This window comes from Danio rerio, chromosome 16 (assembly GCF_052040795.2).
Source record: "Danio rerio strain M-AB ecotype USA chromosome 16, GRCz13ab, whole genome shotgun sequence".
Classification (NCBI taxonomy): Eukaryota; Metazoa; Chordata; class Actinopteri; order Cypriniformes; family Danionidae; genus Danio; species Danio rerio.
Genome location: NC_141036.1, coordinates 39,015,986 through 39,042,335, shown reverse-complemented (window position 1 = coordinate 39,042,335; position 26,350 = coordinate 39,015,986). Strand labels below are relative to the sequence as shown.

Here is a 26,350-nt window from a genome sequence, read left to right as displayed (position 1 = left end):
CAAGTCAGCCCAAAATATTCAGGCAATATTACATGGCTCAAGGTTAGGGCCAAACAGAATCTGCTGGCAATTTTTGCTATTTCAGCACAGAATTAAAAAATGAAATCTCCGTATTCGTGCAAAAATATGTTGTGTGTATCAAAACTGAAAACTTAATATATGAAGTTAAAAATAATATCCTTTTAATTTATATTTAATTCTTACAGTGCAAATCCAATTAGATCCACTTAATTGGCAAACAAAGCAAGTCTCTAATATATGAAGGCAGAAAATATGACTTTACAAACTGTATTGTAAATAAATTATACATTTAAACATTTTCATATTTGTCAATAATATTACTGAAATTAATTCACACACATTTATACAACTAAGTAAATAGACTTAATGAGATATCTGCGCGCAGATTCCATGTGGGCCTATTCTTGGCTCCTGATGATAATTAGACTTCTTAAGAAGTATAATGATCAGCTCATTCATCATTTTGTAACATTAGGCTGTAGATTAAACGTTATAATGTTTTAAATATTGTAGTTTCCTACACAGGCTGACTGTTTTGCTTCATTCGACGTCAAAGTATTGTCAGGAGCCATGCGTATTCATTTTAATTTGCCAGTATATGTTGTTTTTTGTTTATTCTCAAGGTTCCAGTTGCTGTTTACTTTCATTTTATGAAACATTTTAGCAAAAACAGTCTTTAATGTTCTACTAAAGTAAATTGTCACCTATAATTTACAGCAAATTTTAACTTTTGTATGAACTATCCTTTTATAATACAACAAACTATATATTTTTACACATTCTCACAGCAATGCATAACTTTTTGATGTAGTAGCTAATTTGTATGAATTTTTACAGTCTCATTTGTATAATTTAGTACAATTTGCTCCTTTAATAAAGATTGGGTTTAGGGGCGGGTTTGGTGCCACGCCTCCTTTTTAAAATCGTATATTTTCGAACGACTTAACTTAGCCAATTAGCCACTAAACTGACAAACTGTAAAATACAAACGTTTCCTCGTAAGATCTGGGGTGCGTTTCCGAAATCCATTATTATCCAACTAAGGTCGCAAGTTGCGTCGTTACAAACATAGTTGATTTGGTGTTTCCCAAAACGAACATTCTCAAATTGCATCGCAAACTTGTACGTTTGCAACTACACCTCTAGAGCTGTAGTTAGAAGCATAGCTTCTGTCTGTGTTCTATTCCTAGTTATGCATCTAACTCCAGCTCTAGAGTACAAGTTTGCGACACAGTTTGCGAATGTTTGTTTATATGCTCTTGGAGGAGATTTTGGTTTTAGATAGTAATTGGATGCTACTTGTATGTTATCTGTAAGTGTTTTATGCTATGTTTAATGAAAGGTTTGAAAATACGCATCCAGGTAAATGTATGTGTAACAATTTGTATGTATTTATTTATGGATTTTGAATTGGGGTTTTGAATTTTAACATAAATTAATTAACTTATAAGATGCATACGTATTTATGCATCATGGTAGCGCAGTGGGTAGCACGATCGCCTCACAGCAAATAGGTCACTGATTCAAGTCCCAGCTGGGTCAGTTGGCATTTCTGTGTGGAGTTTGCATGTTCTCCCAGTGTTCGCGTGGGTTTCCTCCAGGTGCTCCAGTTCCCCCACAGTCATCTCTCTTAGGTGTAATTTGCTTTCAAAGTATTTTTTACAATTCAGTTTTAGCAGTCTTCATATTAACAATTGTGCACTTTGAAAACATTTATGCCATTTTAAACACAGCCGTGGCTCATGACGAAAGCTACAGGTGACCTATTATTTAGAAGCAGAATTTACGTTATGTCTCCAAAAATTGTGAAAACAAAAACATATAGTATATGGTAATGCTTTTAATTTATAGTAGGTTATTTATTAAGAAATGTATCTGTACTGTATATGACATGGACCTGTTGGTTAGAACATTTCTGCAGTGGTTTGAATGTGTAAATGTTAAAGTAGACTTTTCTATATATAATATTATCATTTAAGTTAGATTTTTCCATATATAATATTAATATTAAGTTTGATTTTTCTTCATTTCTTAATAAATAGCCTATTGGAAGTTGCAATCATTAATGATTTAAATTATTTATTTATGAGATAAAAATACATAGCTAAGTGGCTAAGTGGTTTTATGCTTTAGAATAGAATATGGAATATTCTCATTAATATTTGTAAAGGAAAAATTGGCCCTATATGTTCTGTTTACATATATTTTAATTAATATGAAAAACCAGTGCATGTTTTTACCAAAACTAATATTGGAAAAAAAAAACATCATGTTTGGGCAAATAATTTTGTTTTACACGCACACACATTTAATGTGCGTGTAAAACAAAATTATTTGCCCAAACATGATGGGTTTTTTTTTTCTAAAGAAGATGTTACTCCACCCTGTTTAGAGCATAATTATGGATGTTTTACGCTATAACTAACATGGTACAAATGATGGATTTGCGACAGGGAAACTACGGTTTTGGGAAACACTCGTCACTACATTGTTCGTTTCCCAAATGATGCATCATACAATGATAGATCAGCCGCGAGTTATGTCGTTGCTTTGGAAACGCACCCCAGACAGATTTCTTCTCAATTTACTAATTATTTTTCCCTTTCTGATTAATGTCTATGCATATTGCATTTCCAGTTTTACAGTTATGATTATGTTTTTGCGCGAAGTAATTCTTCTTATATCCTTTATTATGCTACATGACGCTTCATTGAATATTCACACAGATCTGCTCATATCGCTTCACGATAAACCCTTTCCAAAGACTGAGGCATTTTTTTTTTCAGAGACACATTACTAAGATCACACAATATCATACAATATCAAATCACAACTGGATGTCTACGGAACTCACAATAGTCATTATTGGATAGAAAGCTCATAAAAAGAACAGCATTTTGTCAAACGAATGCGTAAAATTGATTAAAGCGTTCTCGAGCAGGTTCCCCCCTGCGTTTTGGCTTGTGTTTTAAAAAGAAGGAGGATTGCTCTTGCTCATCCTCTTGCAATATTCTGCCTTCAGTTTTTTTGGACATTCTATTATTTTTTCATTGCACGAACCCTTTGAAGACCTTGTCCTTCATCTCACATTTAGCTGCCCTCGGTTGCGTCCTTTAATGCAGTCTGACAGGCATCAGGAACAGTCGGTAGAGGATGAGCTCCAGGGGAAAGGCAGGGCCGATTGAGCCCAATCTTTGTGGTACAGGCATTAGTTTGGACACCTAGGAGCCCTCCTTCACCTCTGGGCTCTCTGTGGGAGTCGGGGCCTCCTCTGCAGACGGGGACTGAGCATCACCTGGACCATCTGGAACATGCAGAAAAAAAAATGACTAAATGAACTAAAATGAACAATACACGCAATACCAGATGTTCTCAATTTCAGTCAGGTTTTTCCAGTTATAAAGAATGATTCAGAAATAAGTCATTGGTAAGTCAGTGACAAATTCATTAAATGTTCCACAAAGTGCTTTAAAATGTGCACTTTTAATCGATGATTGATGTAATCTCAACCGAAACACAAAGAGAGGGTGGGACTGTGTAGCCCCTCCCCTTTTTATAAAACAGCCAATAGCATTTTGTTTTATCACAGCTCTGCCAGTGAGAGTGCTTGAGATCAAGCACCTCAAATGTGAATCGTCTTGAAAAGGGCGGGGCATGTCAGATACCAGAGAGCATTTGATTGGTCCCAATTTGATGAGAACTGAAGTATGAGGTGAAGTGAATAAAACCATTGATCCATTTAGGTGGCTGTGGCAAATTACAAGCTTTACATGTTCATATCGGTTTTATACCTTCTAAACATGATTTTTTTTTCACTGTTTTGGAGCGCACTAGGTTTTAGATATGCTAAATACTAACAATGCTTTATTCTAATTTTATGTGACCTTTAAAAAGAATTGATTCAAAGGTGGATTCGTTTTTTTAAATTAAATAGCTAATAGCTAACATACTAGCTTAAACATTAAATAAAAATCTCATTCTTATTTGAAACATTTCTGTGACTTTTGAAAATGATAACATTTTAATCTGTGATAGTTTTATGGTTTTGACAAAAAATGAGCATTGCATATTTGCAAGTTTTAGTGATATCATATTGCATTGATTTACAAAATAATTCTTAAAACAATGCTTTAATACTTTAATAAATATTCAATATTTAAATATTCAATATTGGAATAATAAATAATCAAATATTTTGTGTTTTGCAGATATTGCAGATATTTGCTTTTTTTTACCCCTTAATTGTGCAATGTTCAAATTGACCACCCTTTTATTATGTTAGAGATGAAAACATCCACTGAATGAAACTGCTGTAAAAACAACATCAGGTAAATATTTTATTCAATTTCTTTTGCATAAATCTGTTAATCAACCTCAGTCCTGATCAAAAGTACTAAATCGATTTTAAACATTACAGTATTTCAACACTTTAATTGCCAAGTTTACAAATGATGTCACTCATTTGGTGAAAAGAAAACACAAAATGACATATTTTCAATATAAAAAGTAATTGTGGACTGGATTTTTTTCACCTTTTATCACAGTCTTAGTTATGTGAATGATTGGTTACAGAATTGGCTTTGATGCGTAGTTAGATTTTCACCTTTTCTCCCTAATCTTTTGTTGGTGGCTGTTTTTACCCCATTGACTTCCATTATAACCACATTTGACGGTGCAGAAATACACAGTCCTTGTTTTTGTTTACTCCATGTAATTTTGAGAGCTGAGATGCATATTTAGATTTTCTCAGACACATCAAGATTAGTGCGTAAAGGTTACTCTGACACACTTACAGACACACATACACACACTTGAATTTGCTGTTATACACCATATAATCAAAAATGCATGATTATATGGTGTTATAGATTTGCAATAAAAAAGTGCTCATAATGGAAGTCAATGAGGCAAAAACAGCCACCAACAGTAAATTAGAGAGAAATGTTTTTTTTTCACCAAATCAGCAACATCCTGTAATTTTCTGAGTTTTGATCATACCTGAGGTTGATTAACAGATTTATGCAAAATGAATACATACTTATCTGAGGCATTTTTACAGTGGTTTGATTTAGTGAAGGTTTTCATCCCGAACATAACAAAAGGGCAGTAAATTTGCCCAGAGTGTATTGTTGAGCTTGTTAATCAAAGCATTTTCTCAAAATAGTATGTGTCAAAATAAGATTTACCACCAATAAATCATTCTGCTAGCTGAAACACAGAAAAAGTTATGGCCAAATTAATACTCAAAATTATCCCAGAGTGGATGACAACATCCCCAACAGTACATAAGGGTTAATCAACAATATATGTATATGCAGTTTGAATAATGACCTATATATATAAACTGTTTTAACCTTTTAGTTAAATACTTTGTAAATCTAGTCATATTATTTTTCAATTTATTTATTATTTTTACAATAGTTACTTGGTTGACTTTCCCAAATGTACTTGACCGTTTAGGATTTTTACAAAAAAAGTTTGTGTGTGTGTGTGTGTGTGTGTGTGTGTGTGTGTGTGTGTGTGTGTGTGTGTGTGTGTGTATGTGTGTACTGTATGTGTGTACTGGTTGTATGTGTGTATATACAGTTGAAGTCAGAATTATTAGCCCCCTTTTGATTTTTTTCTTTTTTAAATATTTCCCAATTGATGTTTAGCAAAGAAATTTTCACAGTATGTCTGAAAATATTTTTTCTTCTGGAGAAAGTTTTATTTGTTTTATTTCGGCTAGAATATAAGCAGTTTTTATTTTTAAACACCATTTTAAGTTAAAAATTATTAGCCCCTTTAAACGATATTTGTTTTCATTAGTCTACAGAACAAACCATCGTTATACATACCCTGCCTAGTTAACCTAATTAACCTAGTTAAGCTTTTAAATGTCACTTTAAGCTGTGTAGATGTTTTGAAAAATATCTAGCAAAATATTATTTACTGTCATCATGGCAAAGATAAAATAAATCCGTTATTAGAAATGAGTAATTAAAACTATTGTTTAAAAATGTGTTGAAAAAAATCTTCTGTCCGTTAAATAGAAATTAGAGGGAAAAATAAACAGGAGAGCTAATAATTCAGACTTCAACTATACATATAAACACACACACACACACACACACACACACACACACACACACACACACAAGTTATTATATTATATATGATTTTCATTATTATTATTATTATTATTATTATTATTATTATTATTATTATTATTATTATTTATTACATTAAATATTAGTTTATAATTCAGCCATTACTATTACACTGTAAACAATTCTTGCTGACTATAATATTTCTTTTTAGGTGAATCAAATTACCTTTTTTGTCTTCTCAACTTATTAAAATGAGTAAAGCAACATAAATATTTGTCGTCAACACTTTTTGTTATTACATTTACAGTGTATTTTTAGACTCCTGTATATGCGTTATCATTTTGTAATTCTATGCAGAAATGATGAAAGACACCTGTGAGGGACAGTTCTGCCAGTTTTAGCGGCAGGTCAGGTGGGACTCCAACAGGAGAGCCCAGGATATCCGGCAGTGCATTACGACGACCAGAGCGTCCCGATGAGGCGAAATCCAACACCGGCTCCACTTCTGTCATCTCTACAAACAACACAGAGCTCACATCATTTTACAGTCATTACAAGAAAACAAAACAGATCGTTCTCCAAAACACATGCCATTTCTGACCACTAGGTGGAGGTCACACCCCAGAAATGCTTTCTTGCCCACAGGAGGGACAACAAAATTATATAAGCGAACATTTTCATGCTTGACCCATCCTGATGGTTCGGCCGTGGCTCGAGGCGCGTCTTTCACAAGCACAAACCAAACAGACCACTCGACTCAACCAAGAGCCTTTCTGAATTTATCCATGCTCGCTCAGTCAGGAAGAGGTTGCTATTAGCAACAAGACGAATCACCTATACTGCATAGCAACAGGTAATCTCTTCTGCAAACAGTGCTGAGTGGACATGTGCTGAGTTTGAAAAATGCAACATATTGTGATGTTATTGAACATGCATGATATTTTAATCATGACCAATTCTGCAAATAACTTTTGTTTCAACATTTATTAGAGCTCTTTATTCAAATGGTTGTTTAAGCATTGTTTATCACAACACTGGGCTATTGATTAAGGCTATGGCTATGTTCATGTTAATCTGGCCTATATAACATGGTCGAGGTATGAACTGAAAATGTTCTGATTCTTTATATAACTTTGGTCTTAACACCTATCAATATGCAGTTGAAGTTGAACCTTTGATGTTTTTCTTATTTTTTATATTTCCCAAATAATGTTTAACAGAGCAAGGAAATTTTCGCAGTATGTCTGATAATATTTTTTCTTTTGGAGGAAGTCTTATTTGTTTTATTTCAGCTAGAATAAAATCAGTTTTTAATTTGTAAAAACATTTTAAGGTCAAAATTATTAGCCCCTTTAAGCTATATTTTTTCAATCGTCAGTCATCATGGCAAAGATAAAATAAATCAGTTATTAGAAATGAGTTATTAAAACTATTATGTTTAGAAATGTGTTGAAAAAATATTCTCTCCGTTAAACAAATTGGGGGAAAAAAATAACAACAGGGGGGCTAATAATTCTGACTTTAACTGTAGCTCCATTTGTTAACATTAGTTAATTAAATGAAACTGATGAAAAATAGCATGTATTAATCTAATTGTTATGTGAAGGGATACTGACAAATGAGTGCGGATCCAAATGCATGGTTATTTAGGAGAATGGTCAGGCAAGCAACGGTCAACTCAGGGGCAAACATATGTAAATCCAGGAAATCCAGAGTCGTGGATGGGAGAACATGCAACCTTCACACAAAATAGCCAACTGACCCAGCTGAGGCTCGAATCAGCGACCATCTTGCTGTGAGGCGAACGTCCACTGTGTCACTTTTAATGGTCATGTCCTAATGTATAATAACTTCATAGCTTTTTTTAATAGATTAAATAATTTTTTAATAACTCTAACAAATGTTGCTATTGATCACTTTTGATATTAGTTACTGCCTACTACTGTTTACTAATGAGATCTTATTATAAAGTGTTACCTATTGTGCTGTATAATCCTTTTAAAATGTAATTGGTACCAAACATTCGTTAATTCAGAGCTTTTATGTACAATAATACACAAAAATGTTGTTAAATTAAGTAACACATTTTGTGAATAAAGCTTCAGTAATTTTCACAAAGGGGTTACCTCGCAGCAAGAAGGTCGCTAGTTCGAGCTTCGGCCGGGTCAGTTGGCCTTTCTGTATGGACTTTGCATGTTCATGTGGGTTTCCTCCAGGTGTTCCAGTTTCCCCCACAGTCCAAAGACATGCGCTATAGGTGAATTGGGTAAGCTAAATTGTCAAGTATGTGTATGTGTGTGAATGAAAGTGTATGGGTGTTTCCCATAGATGGGTTGCAGCTGGAAGGGCATCCGCTGCGTAAAACATATGCTGGATAAGTTAGTCGTTTATTCCGCTGTGGCGATCCTTAATCAATAAAGAGAATAAGCCAAAAAGAAAATTAATAGATGAATGAATAATTTTTACAAGAAAATTCACTGCATCATATACCAAGCCTGAGATGCACTTTGCACACAAGCTATTTATCCGCGTGAGCCCAGACTCTGTGTGTGTATGCGCTCACATGCATGTGAATGCGAACAATTGGCTGGCCATTTGCATGGATGTGCTCACACACAGTCTTAGCATGTGCTTGCCCAAACATATGCCTGCTCATAAATATAGCATTATTCAGATGGGACTAGACAGAGCATGTTCAGACCATTCACACCAGCAACAATCTGTTGATTTAAGCATACGGCGTAGTCCGCCTACTAAAATAGATGTTATAAAATCTGTCAAAAATTGATTCATTCATTTTCTTTGCAGCTTAGTACTTTTACTAATCTGGGGTCGTCACAGTGGAATGAGCCGACAACCTATCCAGCATATGTTTTACGCAGCGGATACCCTTCCATCTGCAACCCATCTCTAGGAAACATCCATACACACTCATTCACACTCATACACTATTGACAATTTAGCTTACCCAATTCACCAGTACTGCATGTCTTTGGACTGTGGGGGAAACCAGAGCACCTGCAAACTCCACACAGAAATATCTGTCTAAATTATAATAATAAAATATAACTTATTTTACTTCTGCTAGTAGCTAAAAGTTACATCTTATTGTTGTTAATTTAAACTTAAAAGCACTAAAATATTACTATAAATAATATTAAAATTTATTAAAAAACATATTTGAATAGAAAACATTATAAAATTAAATAAATAACAAAATAGTAATAATAATATTTATATAATATTAATATTACAATCATACAATAAAACACTTATAATAATATAGAACATAAAAAGGAAAACGAGAAAACAATATAGTATACCTAATAATAATAATAATAATCTAAAAATGAAAAACTAAATTCAATATATATATACATATACATATTGTAACGCCGGGGAGTGACACTCACAACAGAAGGTAGGATCCAATATGCAGGTTTATTCTTTGTCAGGCAAGCAATGGTCAAAACAGGTATGAACAGGTATGTGCGGGCAAATCCAGAGTCGAAGTCAATAAACAGGCAATGGGTCGAAAGGCAGGCGGCTAAAACGGATAACTAGGATAAACAGGGCTAAGAACAAAACACAGGAGGACAAGACCGGGATAACGCGTTGTAATGTCACTATACAGTAAACAAGACTCGGCAATCTGAATGAGTGTGTGTGCTGCTTAAATACTGTGTGTAATCAGTCTCTGTAACAGATTTCAGCTGGTGTTGTAATCAGGAAGATGAGTGACCAGGCGTGCGGGATTGGAAGAAGTGCATGTATGGAAATGTAGTCCTGGGGAATGCGGAAGTGAAGTTTATGATGAAGAGGAAACCAGCGATCTCCAGTGAATGATCGCTGGTTATTGTAACATAGCCCCCCCTCTAAAGAGCGGCTTCCAGACGCTCCAAATACAGTTCAGGCGGGAGGTGGAGCGGAGGCGGAACAGGGGGAGGGATGGAGGGCCAGGACCATGCAGCGGGGGCAGGACTGGAGCATGGAGCTGCGGAGGGCCTGGAGCGTGGAGCTGCGGAGGGCCTGGAGCGTGGAGCTGCGGAGGGCCTGGAGCGTGGAGCTGCGGAGGGCCTGGAGCGTGGAGCTGCGGAGGGCCTGGAGCGTGGAGCTGCGGAGGGCCTGGAGCGTGGAGCTGCGGAGGGCCTGGAGCGTGGAGCTGCGGAGGGCCTGGAGCGTGGAGCTGCGGAGGGCCTGGAGCGTGGAGCTGCGGAGGGCCTGGAGCGTGGAGCTGCGGAGGGCCTGGAGCGTGGAGCTGCGGAGGGCCTGGAGCGTGGAACTGCGGAGGGCCTGGAGCGTGGAACTGCGGAGGGCCTGGAGCGTGGAACTGCGGAGGGCCTGGAGCGTGGAACTGCGGAGGGCCTGGAGCGTGGAACTGCGGAGGGCCTGGAGCGTGGAACTGCGGAGGGCCTGGAGCGTGGAACTGCAGTGGCCCTGGATCATGAGGCTGCGACCATTGAGGAAGCTTAGGAGGCGGCGGCCGTTCAGGGAGTTCAGGCGGCGGCGGCCGTTCAGGGAGTTCAGGCGGCGGCGGCCGTTCAGGGAGTTCAGGCGGCGGCGGCCGTTCAGGGAGTTCAGGCGGCGGCGGCCGTTCAGGGAGTTCAGGCGGCGGCGGCCGTTCAGGAAGCTCAGGAGGCGGCGGCCATTCAGGAAGCTCAGGAGGCGGCGGCCATTCAGGAAGCTCAGGCGGCGGCGGCCATTCAGGAAGCTCAGGCGGCGGCGGCCATTCAGGAAGCTCAGGCGGCGGCCATTCAGGAAGCTCAGGCGGCGGCGGCCATTCAGTGAGCTCAGGCGGCGGCCATTCAGCGAGCTCAGGAGGCGGCGGCCATTCAGCGAGCTCAGGAGGCGGCGGCCATTCAGCGAGCTCAGGAGGCGGCGGCCATTCAGCGAGCTCAGGAGGCGGCGGCCATTCTGGAGGTTCAGGTGGCGGTGGCTCTGACAGCTCTGGCGGCAGCGGCACTGGCAGTTCTGGAGGATCTGGCAGCTTTGGTAGCTCTGGAGGGTCTGGCAGCTCTGGAGGGTCTGGCAGCACTGGAGGGTCTGGCAGCTCTGGAGGGTCTGGCAGCTCTGGAGGGTCTGGCAGCTCTGGAGGGTCTGGCAGCTCTGGAGGGTCTGGCAGCTCTGGAGGGTCTGGCAGCTCTGGAGGGTCTGGCAGCACTGGAGGTGGCAGTGGCAGCTCTGGAGGTGGCAGTGGCAGCTCTGGAGGGTCTGATAGCACTGGAGGGTTTGGCAGCACTGGAGGGTCTGGCAGCACTGGAGGGTCTGGCAGCACTGGAGGTGGCGGTGGCAGCTCTGGCAGTAACAGCTCTGGTGGTGGCAACAGCTCTTGTAACTCAGGTGGTAGTGGCCATTCTGGTGGCTCAGGTGATGGTATTTCAGGAACTAGAACAGGAACTATGGCAAGAACAGACAAGGAACAGGAAACCATCTTCTGAGCTTGTGCTAGATTAACTCTTACCACATTCTGAGCTGGAGGGCTGGATGCGGCCATTTTGTGAGCTGGAGGAGCAGCCATCTTGTAAGCTGGAGGACTGGAGCTGCGGAGGGCCTGGAGCGTGGAGCTGCGGAGGGCCTGGAGCGTGGAGCTGCGGAGGGCCTGGAGCGTGGAGCTGCGGAGGGCCTGGAGCGTGGAGCTGCGGAGGTGGTTTTGTGAGCTGGAGGACTGGAGTCGGCCATCTTGTGAGCTGGAGGACTGGAGTCGGCCATCTTGTGAGCTGGAGGACTGGAGTCGGCCATCTTGTGAGCTGGAGGACTGGAGTCGGCCATCTTGTGAGCTGGAGCAGCCATCTTGCAAGCTGGAAGACTGGAGGTGGCCATCTTGCAAGCTGGAGGACTAGAGGCGGCCATCTTGTGAGCTGGAGCAGCCATCTTGTAAGCTGGAGGATTAGATGCGGCCATTTTCTGTGCTGGGTGTGTGGTGGTGGAATGAGCAGCAAGCCCCGTTGCCATCGGGTCTTGCTGTCCTATGCCCCCCCCCCAAAAATATTTAGGGGTGTCCTCCACCTCTCCTACAGTGAAGGGGGACCCACTCATTTGAAGTGCAAGATCAATATAACCTTCTAGAGTCCCGTGGGGGTCATGCAAAGGCATTGTGGAATATAGGGGCTCAGAAAGTCCTCCACGAAAGAAAATCATTAGGCATAAGTCATCCAAAGATGTTAAATGGGCTACCTGGATGAAGTCCTCCACGTATTCCTCTATAGACCGGGCTTCCTGACGCAGACACATGATCTTGATACCCGCTGAATCCATTGTGTGGCCGAGTCTTCTGTAACGCCGGGGAGTGACACTCACAACAGAAGGTAGGATCCAATATGCAGGTTTATTCTTTGTCAGGCAAGCAATGGTCAAAACAGGTATGAACAGGTATGTGTGGGCAAATCCAGAGTCGAAGTCAATAAACAGGCAATGGGTCGAAAGGCAGGCGGCTAAAACGGATAACTAGGATAAACAGGGCTAAGAACAAAACACAGGAGGACAAGACCGGGATAACGCGTTGTAATGTCACTATACAGTAAACAAGACTCGGCAATCTGAATGAGTGTGTGTGCTGCTTAAATACTGTGTGTAATCAGTCTCTGTAACAGATTTCAGCTGGTGTTGTAATCAGGAAGATGAGTGACCAGGCGTGCGGGATTGGAAGAAGTGCATGTATGGAAATGTAGTCCTGGGGAATGCGGAAGTGAAGTTTATGATGAAGAGGAAACCAGCGATCTCCAGTGAATGATCGCTGGTTATTGTAACACATATATATATACATATACATATATATATATATATATATATATATATATATATATATATATATATATATATATATATATATATATATTTTTTTTTTTTTTTTTTATTAATTTTTTTTATTTAACTCATTTGCACAAATGGTCAAAGCAACTTAAAACAGCTACTCATAAATCAATGTTTTATATGCATGAATAAATCATTGACACCAAAGGCCATGGTTAACAGGAACTGGAAAATTAAAGTAGGTCTTTGAGGCAAACGATTTTCATTCAAATATATCATCAAAGATAACATATCTTAATGATAGCGCACATAAAGCATGTACCACTTTATTTGTTTTGATGGCATGATTCAAGTGTTTATTGCCTTGTGAAGGTACAATTCAACACAGTTTTTTTAATAAACCCTGACCCTTCTGAGAATCCATTATTGTTTATATATTGTAAATAACGTAGTAAATAAAAGTATTTTTTACAAGACCGACACAGTGGCTCAGTGGTTATCACTGTCGCCTCACAACAACAAAGTTGCTGGTTCGAGTCCCAGCTGGGTCAGTTTGTATGTTTTCTCTCGTGGGTTTCCCTCGTGGGTTTCCTTCGGGTGCGGTTTCCAAAGACATGCACTATTGGTCAATTGAATAAACTAAACTGGTCGTAGAGTATGAATGTGAGAATGTGGGGGTTGCTGTGTCTACTATTTTGTTTCGGATGTATGTTGTGTAGATGAGAGCTTTAAAGGACTGAATTAATCTACTCATCCTTTTAAAAAATGTCACAAATTATACAGTTTATAAGGATTTTTTTCCAAATTTCCTAAATACCTTTTCACCTGCTGGAGGGTAAACCATATCAAAGATTTACATTACATGAATACTCTAGAATTATATTTCGAGATTGGAGTAAAATCTAACATGTAGGAGACTATTTTAATTCAGTACAATATTAGATTGTTAACTGAAACTAGATGCACTTAAGTCTTATAAAGCAATATGTTACATAACAGTTAGCATATTATAAATCAGCAGCCTAACCAGATTGTTGTACTTTATGCAAACAAAATAAATCATACTTTTGTAGAAACTGTAATTAAATTTCTAAGCTAAAAAAACAAGATGACCCATTAAAATATATTTTTATATAATCCCAGAACACTGAGCTTCTTGAGTCTTCGAGTCTTCAGTAAGGAGCATTTTGATTCGGAAATTTAAAGCTAACTGTGATTGGCCAAACAGCACAAAAAAAGAAAAGAAAGATATTTAGGAGTCCACACACGAGACAGTTTGCAAATGCAGATTAGAGTATTCATAAACATGTAACATCATCATAAATATGTTTGCAAATAGTTACAATTTTTTTAGGTAAGATGCATTTACAGGGTTCAACACAATACCTTCATGTTGTCCCAACACAAATTGATTAAAGAGCCCCGAATCCCCAGTTGCAGGGTAGATTATTGCATTATTCTCCAGAACGTTTGCTCAATAATGTATACTCATCTTCAGTCATGATCAGTCGATCACACACTCTACTAGCGTTTTAAGGGAAAGGTGCGTTCACGTTTTACCGGACCTGGCACAGAACATATTCGATATTGTTTCATGTTACCATTGGCGTTTCCGTGTGGAGTTTGCATGTTCTCCCTGCCTTTGCATGGCTTTTCTTTGTGTGCTCCGGTTTTCCCCACAGTCCAAAGACATGCGGTACAGGTGAATTGGGTAGGTTAAATTGTCCATAGTGTGTGTGTGAATGTGTATGTGGATGTTTCCCAGAGATGGGTTGCGGCTGGAAGGGCATCCGCTGCGTAAAAACTTGCTGGATAAGTTGGCGGTTCATTCCGCTGTGGCGACCCTGGATTAATAAAGGGACTAAGCCGACAAGAAAATGAATGAATAAATCATTTCGAGAGGATCACATGCTTATGATTGCTTGCAGCCGGTCCTGCATTATTCAATTTATCAATCACCAATCAGACGATTCCTAAACTACTATAAATACCCTAAGTTCCATATAACAGCCATCTTCGTTTTGAAGAATCCCCCATTCCACCCCTACTCCTCATCCTTTCCTAGATGGGTGGCATGGTGGCCTAGTGGTTAGTCCTGTTGCCTCACAGCAAGAACGTTATTGGTTCTATTCTTACCAAGCCAGCCAACTTTTCTGTGTGGAGTGTACACGTTCTCCCCGTGTTTCCCCGGGTTCCCCGGTTTCTTCCCGCCATCCAAAACCATGCAACTTAAGTTAATTGACTAATCCAAATCAGCACCATAGACATGCTCCTAGTAAGTAGTTATCTATCTCTTAAGAGCATTTACTATCTGTTCATTAGCTACTAGCAGTGGAATTCTGGAGATCAACCTCAGCTTGAACTCCCCTCTCGCCATGCAAACGGGAGGGAGCCCCGGGCTCGATGATCTTATGAGCACAAGGCTCTTTCCTGAAACAGCATGCCAAACAAGCTTTATAATCAATCATCAGCTAAGTGTGAACTCTTGAAATAATAGTTGTTTGAACAAGCCTCAAAAATACTTTAAGTGTTTGTGAATCGTGTTTTGAAATTCCAAAGTGGCTTTTAAAGATGTAAATTGAGATTTTTGTTTTGTAAATGTATTACTTTTGGGACCAATTTTAGCTCTATACAATAGACCACACAGTTTTATCCACATGTCTTTAATCTTCCACTGATGAAAAAAAGCTTGAAGCTGAGTATGTTAACTGCAATTGGTCATTTTTGGGTGAAGTATCCCTTTAACAACCACACAACTAGACCTTGTCAATGGCACACAAGATCCTTAAATCACGGTGGCATATGGGCTTTGTTTTACTGCCGACTAATCCTCTAAAATATGAAAAGGTTATTCGAGACTCTCTCAGGCAGCGACTGATCTTTAAGATCTCTTCTCCAGCTATTAAATACCATTAACAGGTATTGGCTAACTAAAAACAGCATCCATCTCTCTCGTTCTTCCTCTCTCATTCTGTTTATCTGTCTCCTGGCAGGGAGCCTGACTAGCTGTGGCTCTTGTAGTTTTATAATCCATATTGTATGAAGCTGGAGGATTACGGATGAGAGACGGCACCAGAGTGGATCCACCTCCCGTCCAACCCTTATTTATTATCATTTATTTAAAGCTCTCTTATTTAAACTTCTCCCCAATCCATACTTGCTTAATCTCTAACTAAACTAGATGTCACTGTTCCAGTCTTCTGATTTCAAACCTCACAGATACAGACTTATAAAATGCACGTCAGAAGATGACAACTCTTTATTTAGTGCAATGGATTTTTCCTGTCTCCTCTTGTCTTTGAAGGGTCTTGTGCACACAAAAGCATTTGCATTTTCCGTTGGGAATTTCCATTGTATTTTCCTTTGGGGAAACCCAAAGCAGCAGCAGGTTCGATGTTATTGTTGGCTGAGTCGATCCAAATATAGTTATCATTATACAGTAGATGATAGGACCGCACAATGTATCATTTTAGCATTGATATGCACATCACAGGACATGCAATGTTGAATTTATTAGGATTAGAGTTGACCAGAAGCCACAGTTCAGAACACATGATATTTGTTGTCTTAAAGTAGAGTTCAGACATAATGGATTTAAATTTATTATTTGCGTGGAGGACTGGGCGATATTTTTTGAAACATATTGCTAGCATGTTTCTAGCATAAATTAGCATGTTTCTAGAATGATTGTTACTATGTTTCTAGTATGATAAGTATGTTTCTAATATGGATTGGTATGTTGTTAGTATGTCCAATGTAAAGTCAATGGCAGATTTTATAATGGAAGTCTATGAGACAGTTGCTAAGGTGCTGTAAGTGGTTGCTAGGGTATGGTTAGTAAGTTAAAAGGTCATCCGTGATTGACAGATCGCTAGTCTGGGTTAAATGAACCCAACCTTAAGTATGTATGAAAGTCTGGTGCAAAGTTATAAGGTCAGAGAGTTTGGCAGCAAGATATACCGACTTAATTCAGTATAGTTTGGAGGTTTGGGGCTAGTTTGGTGGTTGCAGTATGAATGATCTAGAAGGAGATGCGTTCTTAAAATAGTCTAAGAAGAAGAAAACGGAAAAATAATATGTTTATGTAGTAGTTCAAACATAATGGATTGAAAGTTTATCATTTGCTGTGTAGGGTTGGGCAATTTGGCCTAAAATCAAAATCTCAATTAACATTTTAACTCGATTACGATTAATGACAGATTACTTTGTTTATTTTTTTGCTCTCATAGTTCACTGACAAGTTATGGACAGTAAAATGCTCACATATTACAAGTGAAAGATTTTTGAATAAAAAGTGAACATCAATGCTGAACAACTGAAATTAAAATACATATTGCCTAAAACACTCAATTTAAAAAAAGAAAATAAATAACAACGTGTAACGTGTTGTTACATTTTTTTAAAGGCCTGGAGGTATGTGACTGCAAGAAGCCAGCACTCATCATAGAAGTATAAATCAGCCTTAACCAAGCGAGGTCACGTAACCACATGCAGTAGTTAAAATAACTGAAAAAATTTACCTGTTTGGTTGTTCTAAGTGGTTGCTAAGGCAGTTGCTTGAGCGTTCTAGGTGGTTTCTAAGATGTTGTTAGGCAGTTGCTAAGGTGTTCTGAGTGGTTGATAAGGTGTTCAAGGTTGTTGCTAAGGTGTTGCTAGGCAGTTGCTAGGGTGTTCTGAGTGGTGGCTAAGGCGTTGTTAGGTAGCTGCTAAGGTGTTGCTAGGTGGATGCTAGGGTGTTCTGAGCTGTTGCTAGGCCATTGCTAAGGCATTGCTACGGTAGGTGGTTGCTAAGGTGTTGTTACAGTAGGTGGTTGCTAAGGTGTTCTGAGTAGTTGCTAGGCAGTTGCTAACATTAGCATGGTTCTAGCATAAATAGTAAGTTGAAAGGTAATCAGTGATTGGCAGATTGGTAGTCTGGGTTAAATGAGCCCAAACTTAAGTTTGTATGACTGATGCAAAGTCTGGCGCAAAGTTATGAGCTCAGAGAGTTTGGTCTAATGTTAAGTCATGAGCAATATCAAAATACTTGGCTTGTAGTATCATATAAGCATGGCATAGGGAATAAAGCATGAGTATATTGCATTTATACAACATTTTTACAACATAAAATATAGGTCTGCATGAAAAAAAAATTTGCGATAACAATTTTCTTACGATATAACATCTCTCTACAAAAAATATTTTAAATAGCTTCGTTTTTAAATCATTTATTTATTTAATGTGATGTTATTCAAATAAGATGGTAAAATATATTTTGTTCAGATCTAATTTAAACTAAAAAACTGTGTCAGGGTGCAAACATAGAAGGTGCGTTCGACTTGAACAATGGCTGCACCCAGCATGCAATCAACAATATTAGCCGAGAACTATTTTATGGAATAATTATTTATCTCAATTTGTTAAGAAAACGTTATGGGGGTGGCATGATCAATGATGACTTTTATATTACAAGTCTGTAAAAGACTTATTTGAGTTGATATTTGGTTATTCACTAAAAATACATTATTTAAATTGTATATGGAGCTGTATACAGTAAAGGGTCTGTATGAAAATGATCAAAAATAAACCTATGCAAACAATCAAGCCCTAATACACAAATTATTTAACAAAAAAAGATGATTTGACCTCTTGCTGTAAAAATTTTGTAGTATTTTAACAATCATGTGTACAAGATAGAAATGGCATACAATGTTAATTGTTTGTTTGGAAGTTTGTGATATGAAAGTTAGTAAATGCGAAATGCACATGGAGTCGGTGCAGTGTCAAGCCGGACAAAAGTTCTAACTGGCATGCATCACATTAAGACAGTATCTTTTGCATGATAAACTACTTCAAATTTGCTGTGGATTCAAATCTCAGGTTCACAGTTTAACAGATGTTCCCAAGCCTTCGTTGCTAATTTAAAACCATAACATTAGGGCCACAAAGGAATATTGCTTCATTAAATTATGCAGAGAATAATGAGAAAGTGATCAACAAGAATGTGATTACCTGCATCAGCTTTCACTCTTCAGGTCAATCCTATCTTCGGTAAGACGTCATTTAAGCTTCTGATTTGGATTGGGATCACTATCATATCTGCTCGTAATATTATGGGGTTTACCCAAAAAGCTCATCCTCAGGCAGTTCTAAACCTGTTTGAGTTTCTTTTTTCTGTTGAACACAAAAGAAGATATTTTGAATAATGCTGAAATCATGTAACCATTGACTTCCGCAGCAGGAAAAACAAATACTAATTTAATGGTTACAGGTTTCTAGCTTTATTCCAAATATTTTCATTTGTGTTCAACAGAAGGGGGAAAGTCAAACAGGTAACGAGTAGAGGAACGAGTGGAGGATGATTAAATTATGACATAACTTTCAGTTTTGGGAGAACTATTCACTTTAAATATCCCTGTTTCAGTCCCTTTCAGTCCCATTATTAACACAGAGACTAATTCTCAATACTATTTTTTATTAAGTTGTTAAGTAATTTAGAAAAAAAAAAAGTTTTCAAGATTAAAGTTTAAATATTAACTTTGTCTTCATTGAAAAATCAGCTCAAACACATGATAGAAGAATATTGCGACAGACAACCCATTAGACATAGTAGCTAAAATAAATGACATCTTGTGACTTTTAACCATTATAGAGATGAACATGTATATAAGAATAGTACCGTTTTATTATTAATGTTGAATAATCGCTAAAAACAATTTGTATTTACATAATATATAATGTGTTCCCTCTATATTTACTATGTACAGTATAGATCACAATCATATCTATAATAATATCTATAATCATAATATTATGGGGTTTACCCAAAAAGCTCAACCTCAGGCAGTTCTAAGCCTTTTTAAGTTTCTTTCTTATGATAAAACAATTTGTATTTACATAATATATTATGTGTACCCTCTATACTATATTGCATACATGCACACTAACATGTATATCCCTAAAAAGGTTTTAAATATGTTTTAATATTTATATAAAACTATGTTATTAAAAATATAAATAAACATGCATGTGTATACATATACTGTACACATGGATTTGCGTATTTAAAATTACATAATAAATATGCATAGTACAGTATTTTAGTATCTTTATAAAAATATGATTTGCAGTTTGGAGCAAAAATGGGTGCAACAGAAACTATGATCTACTTTTCAATTAAGGTTTAGAGCTGGAAAGTTATTTTATACTGTTTTTTAAAGAAGCGATCACTTTATTTTGATGGTCCATTTGTTGAATTTAAGTTACATTGCATCTACATGCCAACTAATTCTCATTAGATTATACTGTAAGTTGACATGTACTTACAAAGTTTCTTATAGTCAGTTTAATGTCTGTTGAAGGAGCAGTGTAAACATTAAGCAGACACTCTACTAATACTCAAATAGACCATCAACACAAAGTGTTACCCTTTGATCAAATATTACAGTAAAACACTCATATTTTTTGCTTTTATTACACTCTCTTGTTGTAATATGCTTTAACTGTAATATATTTCGGATGTGGAACAGCTGGACATATTCTCAAGATTATTTAATGAAAGGAAATATAGAATGAATATTATCTTTTGTAACTATAAATTACCTTTTTAAATGACCTCTTTACTGCCACTTTTGTGTCATTTCTAAAAACCATATTAATTTCTTCGACTCATTAATTATAATTATGTTAATGTTCAAACAAGTTATCGAGAATACCAGTGATGTCTGTTTTGATCTTTAAAGGGCACCTATGATTAAATCATATTTTGTAAGCTGTTTGCACAGAACTTTGTGTAGGTATAGGGTGTCCACAGACATATTGGGGTGATATAAAGACTGTAAGTCTCTATTTAAAAAATTTCCTGATGTTAAAATAGGATCCAAATCCCTCCCATTTTGAGGCCCACCACAACGTGATGTAGGAGTGTGGTTTCCCGGCCCACCAAATTGATTGACAGCCATGAATTAACAGGTCTCCGTAGTAGTGCGTATAATCATATCAACAAGACAGGACATGTGCAAAGCAATGGGATCAAAAGATCTTTTAAGCTCGCTGTGATAATTAACCATCATCAAATGTGATCAAGCATGAGTTTTACAAGTTTAAACGTTTTTAAAACAGTGCATGTTTGTAATGAATTACAGCAATTGACGCACACTCTGACAATCACGTAAACACATTGTGTTTAGAGCAGAAAACTTTAACATTCTGAAAGCTATAATAAATAATCTGATGGGTGTTTTGAGCTGAAACTTTTGTGGAGACACAAAAGACTTATCTTAAATCTTGAAAAAGGGGTAAAATATGTGCCCTTTAAAATAAAACCATATTAAATTTGTTTTTTAGGAAGACAATTATATACTGTAAGCTGTATATATTAGTTTTACCCTATTTAACTTATTTAAATTGTATCTGACAACTTTTGTTTGCTGTTGCTCAAAGATGAATCAAACTGTAAACAACCCCCAAACATAAACTAGTAGCCAAGTAGGCTAATCTGTGTTTGGGAAACAAAAGCTAACCTGCAGTATGTTAAACGTGACACAGATTGCCATATGCACTCTTTTGATTGATGTGTTTGTTTTTCTATTAGACTCACATGATCAGCCATGCAACAGCTGGAAGGCCAAAGCGACGACCTTCACACTGAAAACCTAATTCTGTTAGAGGAGACGCGGCGCAGCCAGATTACTGATTCTCTTGACAGATCTCATTCTGTGATTGTTCTACTGTATATCCACAGGGGAAAGCTAAATATCAAGCCAGATGTTCATCACTCTCAGTGTCCATCATACAAGAGTCAAGTTACTTTCATTCATTTAACAGCACGGATTGTTGGAATGCAACTTGAAGGTAACATCCTTAAAAGAGATTCTATGATTTAGTAAACACTACAAAAAAAAAACATGCTTGTCTGAATTAGTTTAGTTCATACAAGTGATTCTCACACATTTATATAGAAGTGCTCAATTCAAGCTTATAGAAATTGGTGCTTAAACCTAAAAAATGAATATTTTGAATGGAATTATTTGTTATTAGGGGTGTAACGGATCGTGGTTGATCCGTGATTCGTACAAATCACAACCCGCAATTTGAAACATACGTTAACCTCTGATTAATATATATTTTTTTACTTGTAGATTAATCATAAATTTGTAACAATCACAGAAAGATCACCTCTCGCATCATTAACATCACATGTATGAAAGCATTTTGGCTTTCCAGTAAAATATAATGATGACAGAAGAAGTTGTGGTGGGTTATTCAGGATGTGGTGGGTTTCTTAGGTTATTAAAGGTGTTTTCAGTCACTACTTGTTTAGCCTGCATTAATGGATTCAGTGTATGCTGCAAGATGAATCATTAAAAAAATCTGAATCTCAACAACAATGCAATATAAATTATACATAAATGATGGTGGTTTGCATATGTTTATTAATCCTTCAAATCACTGCATTCAAATCTGTGTTTGAAAGACGCAAACATTTTTACAAGTTACAAACAGTCAAATAAGACAGAAGTACTGGGATAACAGTTTATAGTTTAGATTAAAAAAAAGATTAAAATCACCATCATATGCATTTACTTTTACACTCAAAAAAAAAAGTTGTAGGCAGCAATTTCATTTAAACAATAGGCTTCGGTAACCAGCCATCAAAAATATTCATTCATTCATTCATTCATTCATTTTCTTGTCTGCATAGTCCCTTTATTAATCTGGGGTCGCCACAGCGGAATGAACCACCAACTTATCCAGCAAGTTTTTATGCAGCGGATGCCCTTCCAGCCGCAACCCATCTCTGGGAAACCATCAAAAATATGCCACTGAATAATTCTTCAGAAATGACACATCTAACAATTAAACAAAGTTTTATGAGTGAATAACTGAATCATTTATTAAAAATGAGACTAAAATAAATACGGATTGTTCAAATTGTAATGTTAAATGTATACATTTAGCATTATCAGCAATTAGTAACAGTGAATTTTTCACAGTACCGAATATTTTACTATTTATTTTTATTCAGCTGATTATTTCTTCATTTTATTTTTGATAAAATTATAGCTTCTAAGTTGTGTTTGTTGAAAGTTGTTCTTGCAGTACTGTTTTTGTAATAAATAGAAAGAAAATTACATTTGTCTCCTCCCCTTTTTGGCTGATCTGAAATAGGTGCCAAAACGTCGTGTTTATTGATTATTCATACTAATACTATTTGTGTAATAAACTTTTTGGCTGATCTGTAAAAGGTCCGATGCAGGACTAAAAATCATAATGTGATCCGAACGGAGAGTATGTGATCCGTTACACCAGTAGTCGTTATGTTTACAGTGATTATTTAAGGAAAAAATCCAGGTACTAAAATTAAGTAAAGCCAACTCAGCTTTTTGATACTGGTGCTCGCATCATGCTCTCTCTGGGATAGTTGTCCAGTTGCTTTCATTATTAGGTGCAATAACTTGCTGTTTTACGACATCTAGAGTCAATTTTCTCTCCATAATGACACATCCAGACTACAAAACACAGTAAAAATCACTGTATGTTATGTTCCAAGTATTGATTTGTCTTGGTTGGTTGGATTTGTAATTATCTCTGTTGCAAATGTATGTTATCATATAGATTATTAGTAACTTTTGCATAATTACTTTTACTTCTAATTATTAGTAATGTTTTAAGCATAACGTTTATCACTGCTAGATTAAATAAAATGTACAAATATAAAGAGTAAAATGTACTTGAAACAGAGTATTGCAAATTGTAAAAAAAAAATATTAACAAACTGTTATTCTTACATAATTTAGCTACTTCACTTAGTTAAGCAAATTTGACTCAATTCCACACATTAAATTTACTCTTAAAAGAGGTGTGCAAAAACTTGCACAGGAAATTTCTTCAAAGTAACGTTACATAAAAATAAACAAATAAAAACTGCACCAAATTATGAGACAAATTAAAATTTTGTTGTGGAAAGGCTCTACAAAATAGTTGTTACTCAGCTCAGTGTTGATTCAGATCAGTTCAATAACTATAAACTCTATTCAAAACAAGTAATTTGAGTGATAAGCAGCTCTTGCGAAGGCAGCAGTGTGGTTATTCAGCTCATGTCCAATGAGAGAGTGTTGCATAAGATGCAGAAGAAGTGACAGACTTTAAATGACAGGCTGTGTAAACAAATAGAGGTGGACTGCAGGGGTCACTTTAGTTCTTGGAGGATTCAGAATGAACAACTGCAGCAGCCACACTTTGGGCTTGACCTCATACTGTCTCTCAAACTAGACGACACACATTTGGACATTTTACTAAGAAATATTCATATAACATTGGAGTGATCTGAAAAACTGCTATTATGAGTGATCTTTGTTTTCAATTATTCTAGATTAATCTTTTGCTTCATTTCTCTATGATTAAGTGTTTAGATGAAAATGTTGTTGACATTTTAATATGCAGCCCTTCGTTTTAAGGGAATGGTTTCAACCTCAACAGAGTGAAAACCTGACTCAGAGCTGAAGTGAAGCAGATGATGTCATGTTAATCCTATTAATCACGTTTTACCGTAAAAATATAGTGACAATGCTTGAGTCTGAAAGCCAAAGCTACTGCCTGCTTGCTGCCTCACTGCCCATGTAATTAATGACTTCTCCAGCAGTGTTTATAAATGAAGGTACTTCTTTAGGATACTGGTTTTACACAGACGTAATAGGCTCTATAACGTCATGTCTAATGATCTGGAACAAATTCATGAGCTTTAGAGATAATCAGCCAACTCTTCTGCTAGATATAAAACATACGGATAAAAGATTATCAGTGGACAATTATGAATCAGTTTACTTTTTCAGCTATCGCATTAATTTTCATTTTTCTTTTTCTTTTAAATGCAGGTTTGTGATATCACTGTTATTAAAGATACAAATATATACTATATGCAGTTGAAGTAAGAATTATTAGCTCCTCTGAACTATTAGCCCCCTTGTTTATTTTTCCCAAATTCTGTTTAATGGAAATAAAATAAAAAAATTATGAAGTAAAATAAGAACACATGTCTGAACATAATAGTTTTAATAACTAATTTCTAATTACTGATTTATTTTATCTTTGCCATGATGACAGTAAATAGTATTCTACTAGACACTTCTGTACAGCTTAAAGTGATATTTAAAGGCTTAACTAGGTTAATTAGGTTAGGCAGATTAGGGTAATTAGGTAAGTTATTGTATAACAATGGTTTGTTCTGTAGACTATCGAAAAAATTTTCTTAAAGGGACTAATCATTTTGACGTTTAAGTGGTTTTAAAAAAATAAAAACTGCTTTTACTCTAGCCAAAATAAAACAAATAAGACTTACTCCAGAAGACAAAAATATCATCAGACATACTGTGAAAATTTCCTTGCTCTAACATCCTTTGGGAAACATTTAAAATAGAAAAACTAATAGGGGGCAAATAATTCTGACTTCAACTGTATGAACATATATATATATATATATATATATATATATATATATATATATATATATATATATATATATATATATATACTGTATGGATTTAAATATAACATATTTAAATATAATAATGCAACAGTGCTTTCATTTTACAATAAATATATTAAAGTAGCCATCATGTTACAATGTTACAGCTGAAATTGATCTGACAGCAGTATAAAAGCCCATGGGTGTTCATGTAAAATCGTTTATTGGACACACTCGTCTCCTCATGTCTCACATCTGTGATCTGTCATCATCAAATAGCGCAATTGCCCAGTTTTACTGAGAACAATCTAATCGGTGCACTTTCATTTGTTCAGGATTACATTACCCTATGTCATTTTAGTCGAGGGTGTCCATTCTCTCGTTATGTCATTATTATAGTATTTATCTACAGTGAAATGAACATTTATGCAAAGTCTTAAATAACGTGTCAGTGTTTTACCTTTGGTAAGAGTGATAATGAATGGATTCAATGCACTGTCACAAGATTATGCTCATGCTGAGCTCAAATAGCATATAGAGAGAAGGCGAGAACTCACCAGCGCTAGAGCCAGAGATCCACAGTTCCTGACTGATGCGGATTATTCTCGTGTACTGATATACCAATGCTGCTTTTTCACGGCAGACGGCGTGTTTTGAAAGCACCTGCCACAGTCCGAAGGTTTGACAACATCTCGACTCCCGTTTGCGATCGTGATTTCTTTCTGTGGAATAACTGACAGGAGCAAAGAGGGCGATACCATTCGTTTATTAGTAGGGGAGACCGTGCGCAACAGCGAGAAGGTTCAGGGAGTCAAACTCGTAATTTTACACAAGCATCGCGTCAAAACGACGGGCCAAGCAATAATTTTGTCTTTTTTTTTATTCTTAAATATGCATGTTTGTCCTCGAATCAACAAGTCAGAAAGAAAGCCCCCTGTGTTATAAAAATGTTTACTGCAATACAATATATTTCAGCTTAAAAATGTTGACACTATTCCCTTAGTACAGTCAATGTCTTGAAGATAACACAGTCAGATTTACATAA

General features: G+C 36.8%; 1 protein-coding gene and 1 long non-coding RNA gene across 7 annotated transcripts in view; one reads left to right on the top strand and one right to left on the bottom strand.

The window, feature by feature from the left end:
* Window positions 1-21,692, top strand: part of LOC147833395 (uncharacterized) — a 387,839-nt gene extending 366,147 nt beyond the window's left edge. For both annotated transcript variants that reach the window (XR_015511687.1, XR_015511685.1), the window contains one exon: window positions 21,433-21,692. This is a non-coding gene — a long non-coding RNA (uncharacterized LOC147833395). The remainder of the gene's footprint in view (window positions 1-21,432) is intronic.
* On the bottom strand, window positions 1,701-26,049 carry LOC146725322 (uncharacterized). 5 transcript variants are annotated; one of them, XR_015510206.1, is made up of 5 exons: window positions 25,863-26,049; window positions 6,484-6,624; window positions 2,436-3,325; window positions 2,326-2,383; window positions 1,701-2,266 (listed from the first exon to the last, which is right to left on the bottom strand). XR_015510206.1 is itself a non-coding variant. In XM_087285056.1 (3 exons), the coding sequence occupies exons 2-3, from the start codon at window positions 6,620-6,622 to the stop codon at window positions 3,243-3,245; spliced, it is 222 nt and encodes a 73-aa protein (XP_087141182.1). In that variant the 5' UTR covers window positions 6,623-6,624; window positions 6,784-7,002; the 3' UTR covers window positions 1,701-3,242.
* Window positions 26,050-26,350: the final 301 nt, after the last annotated feature.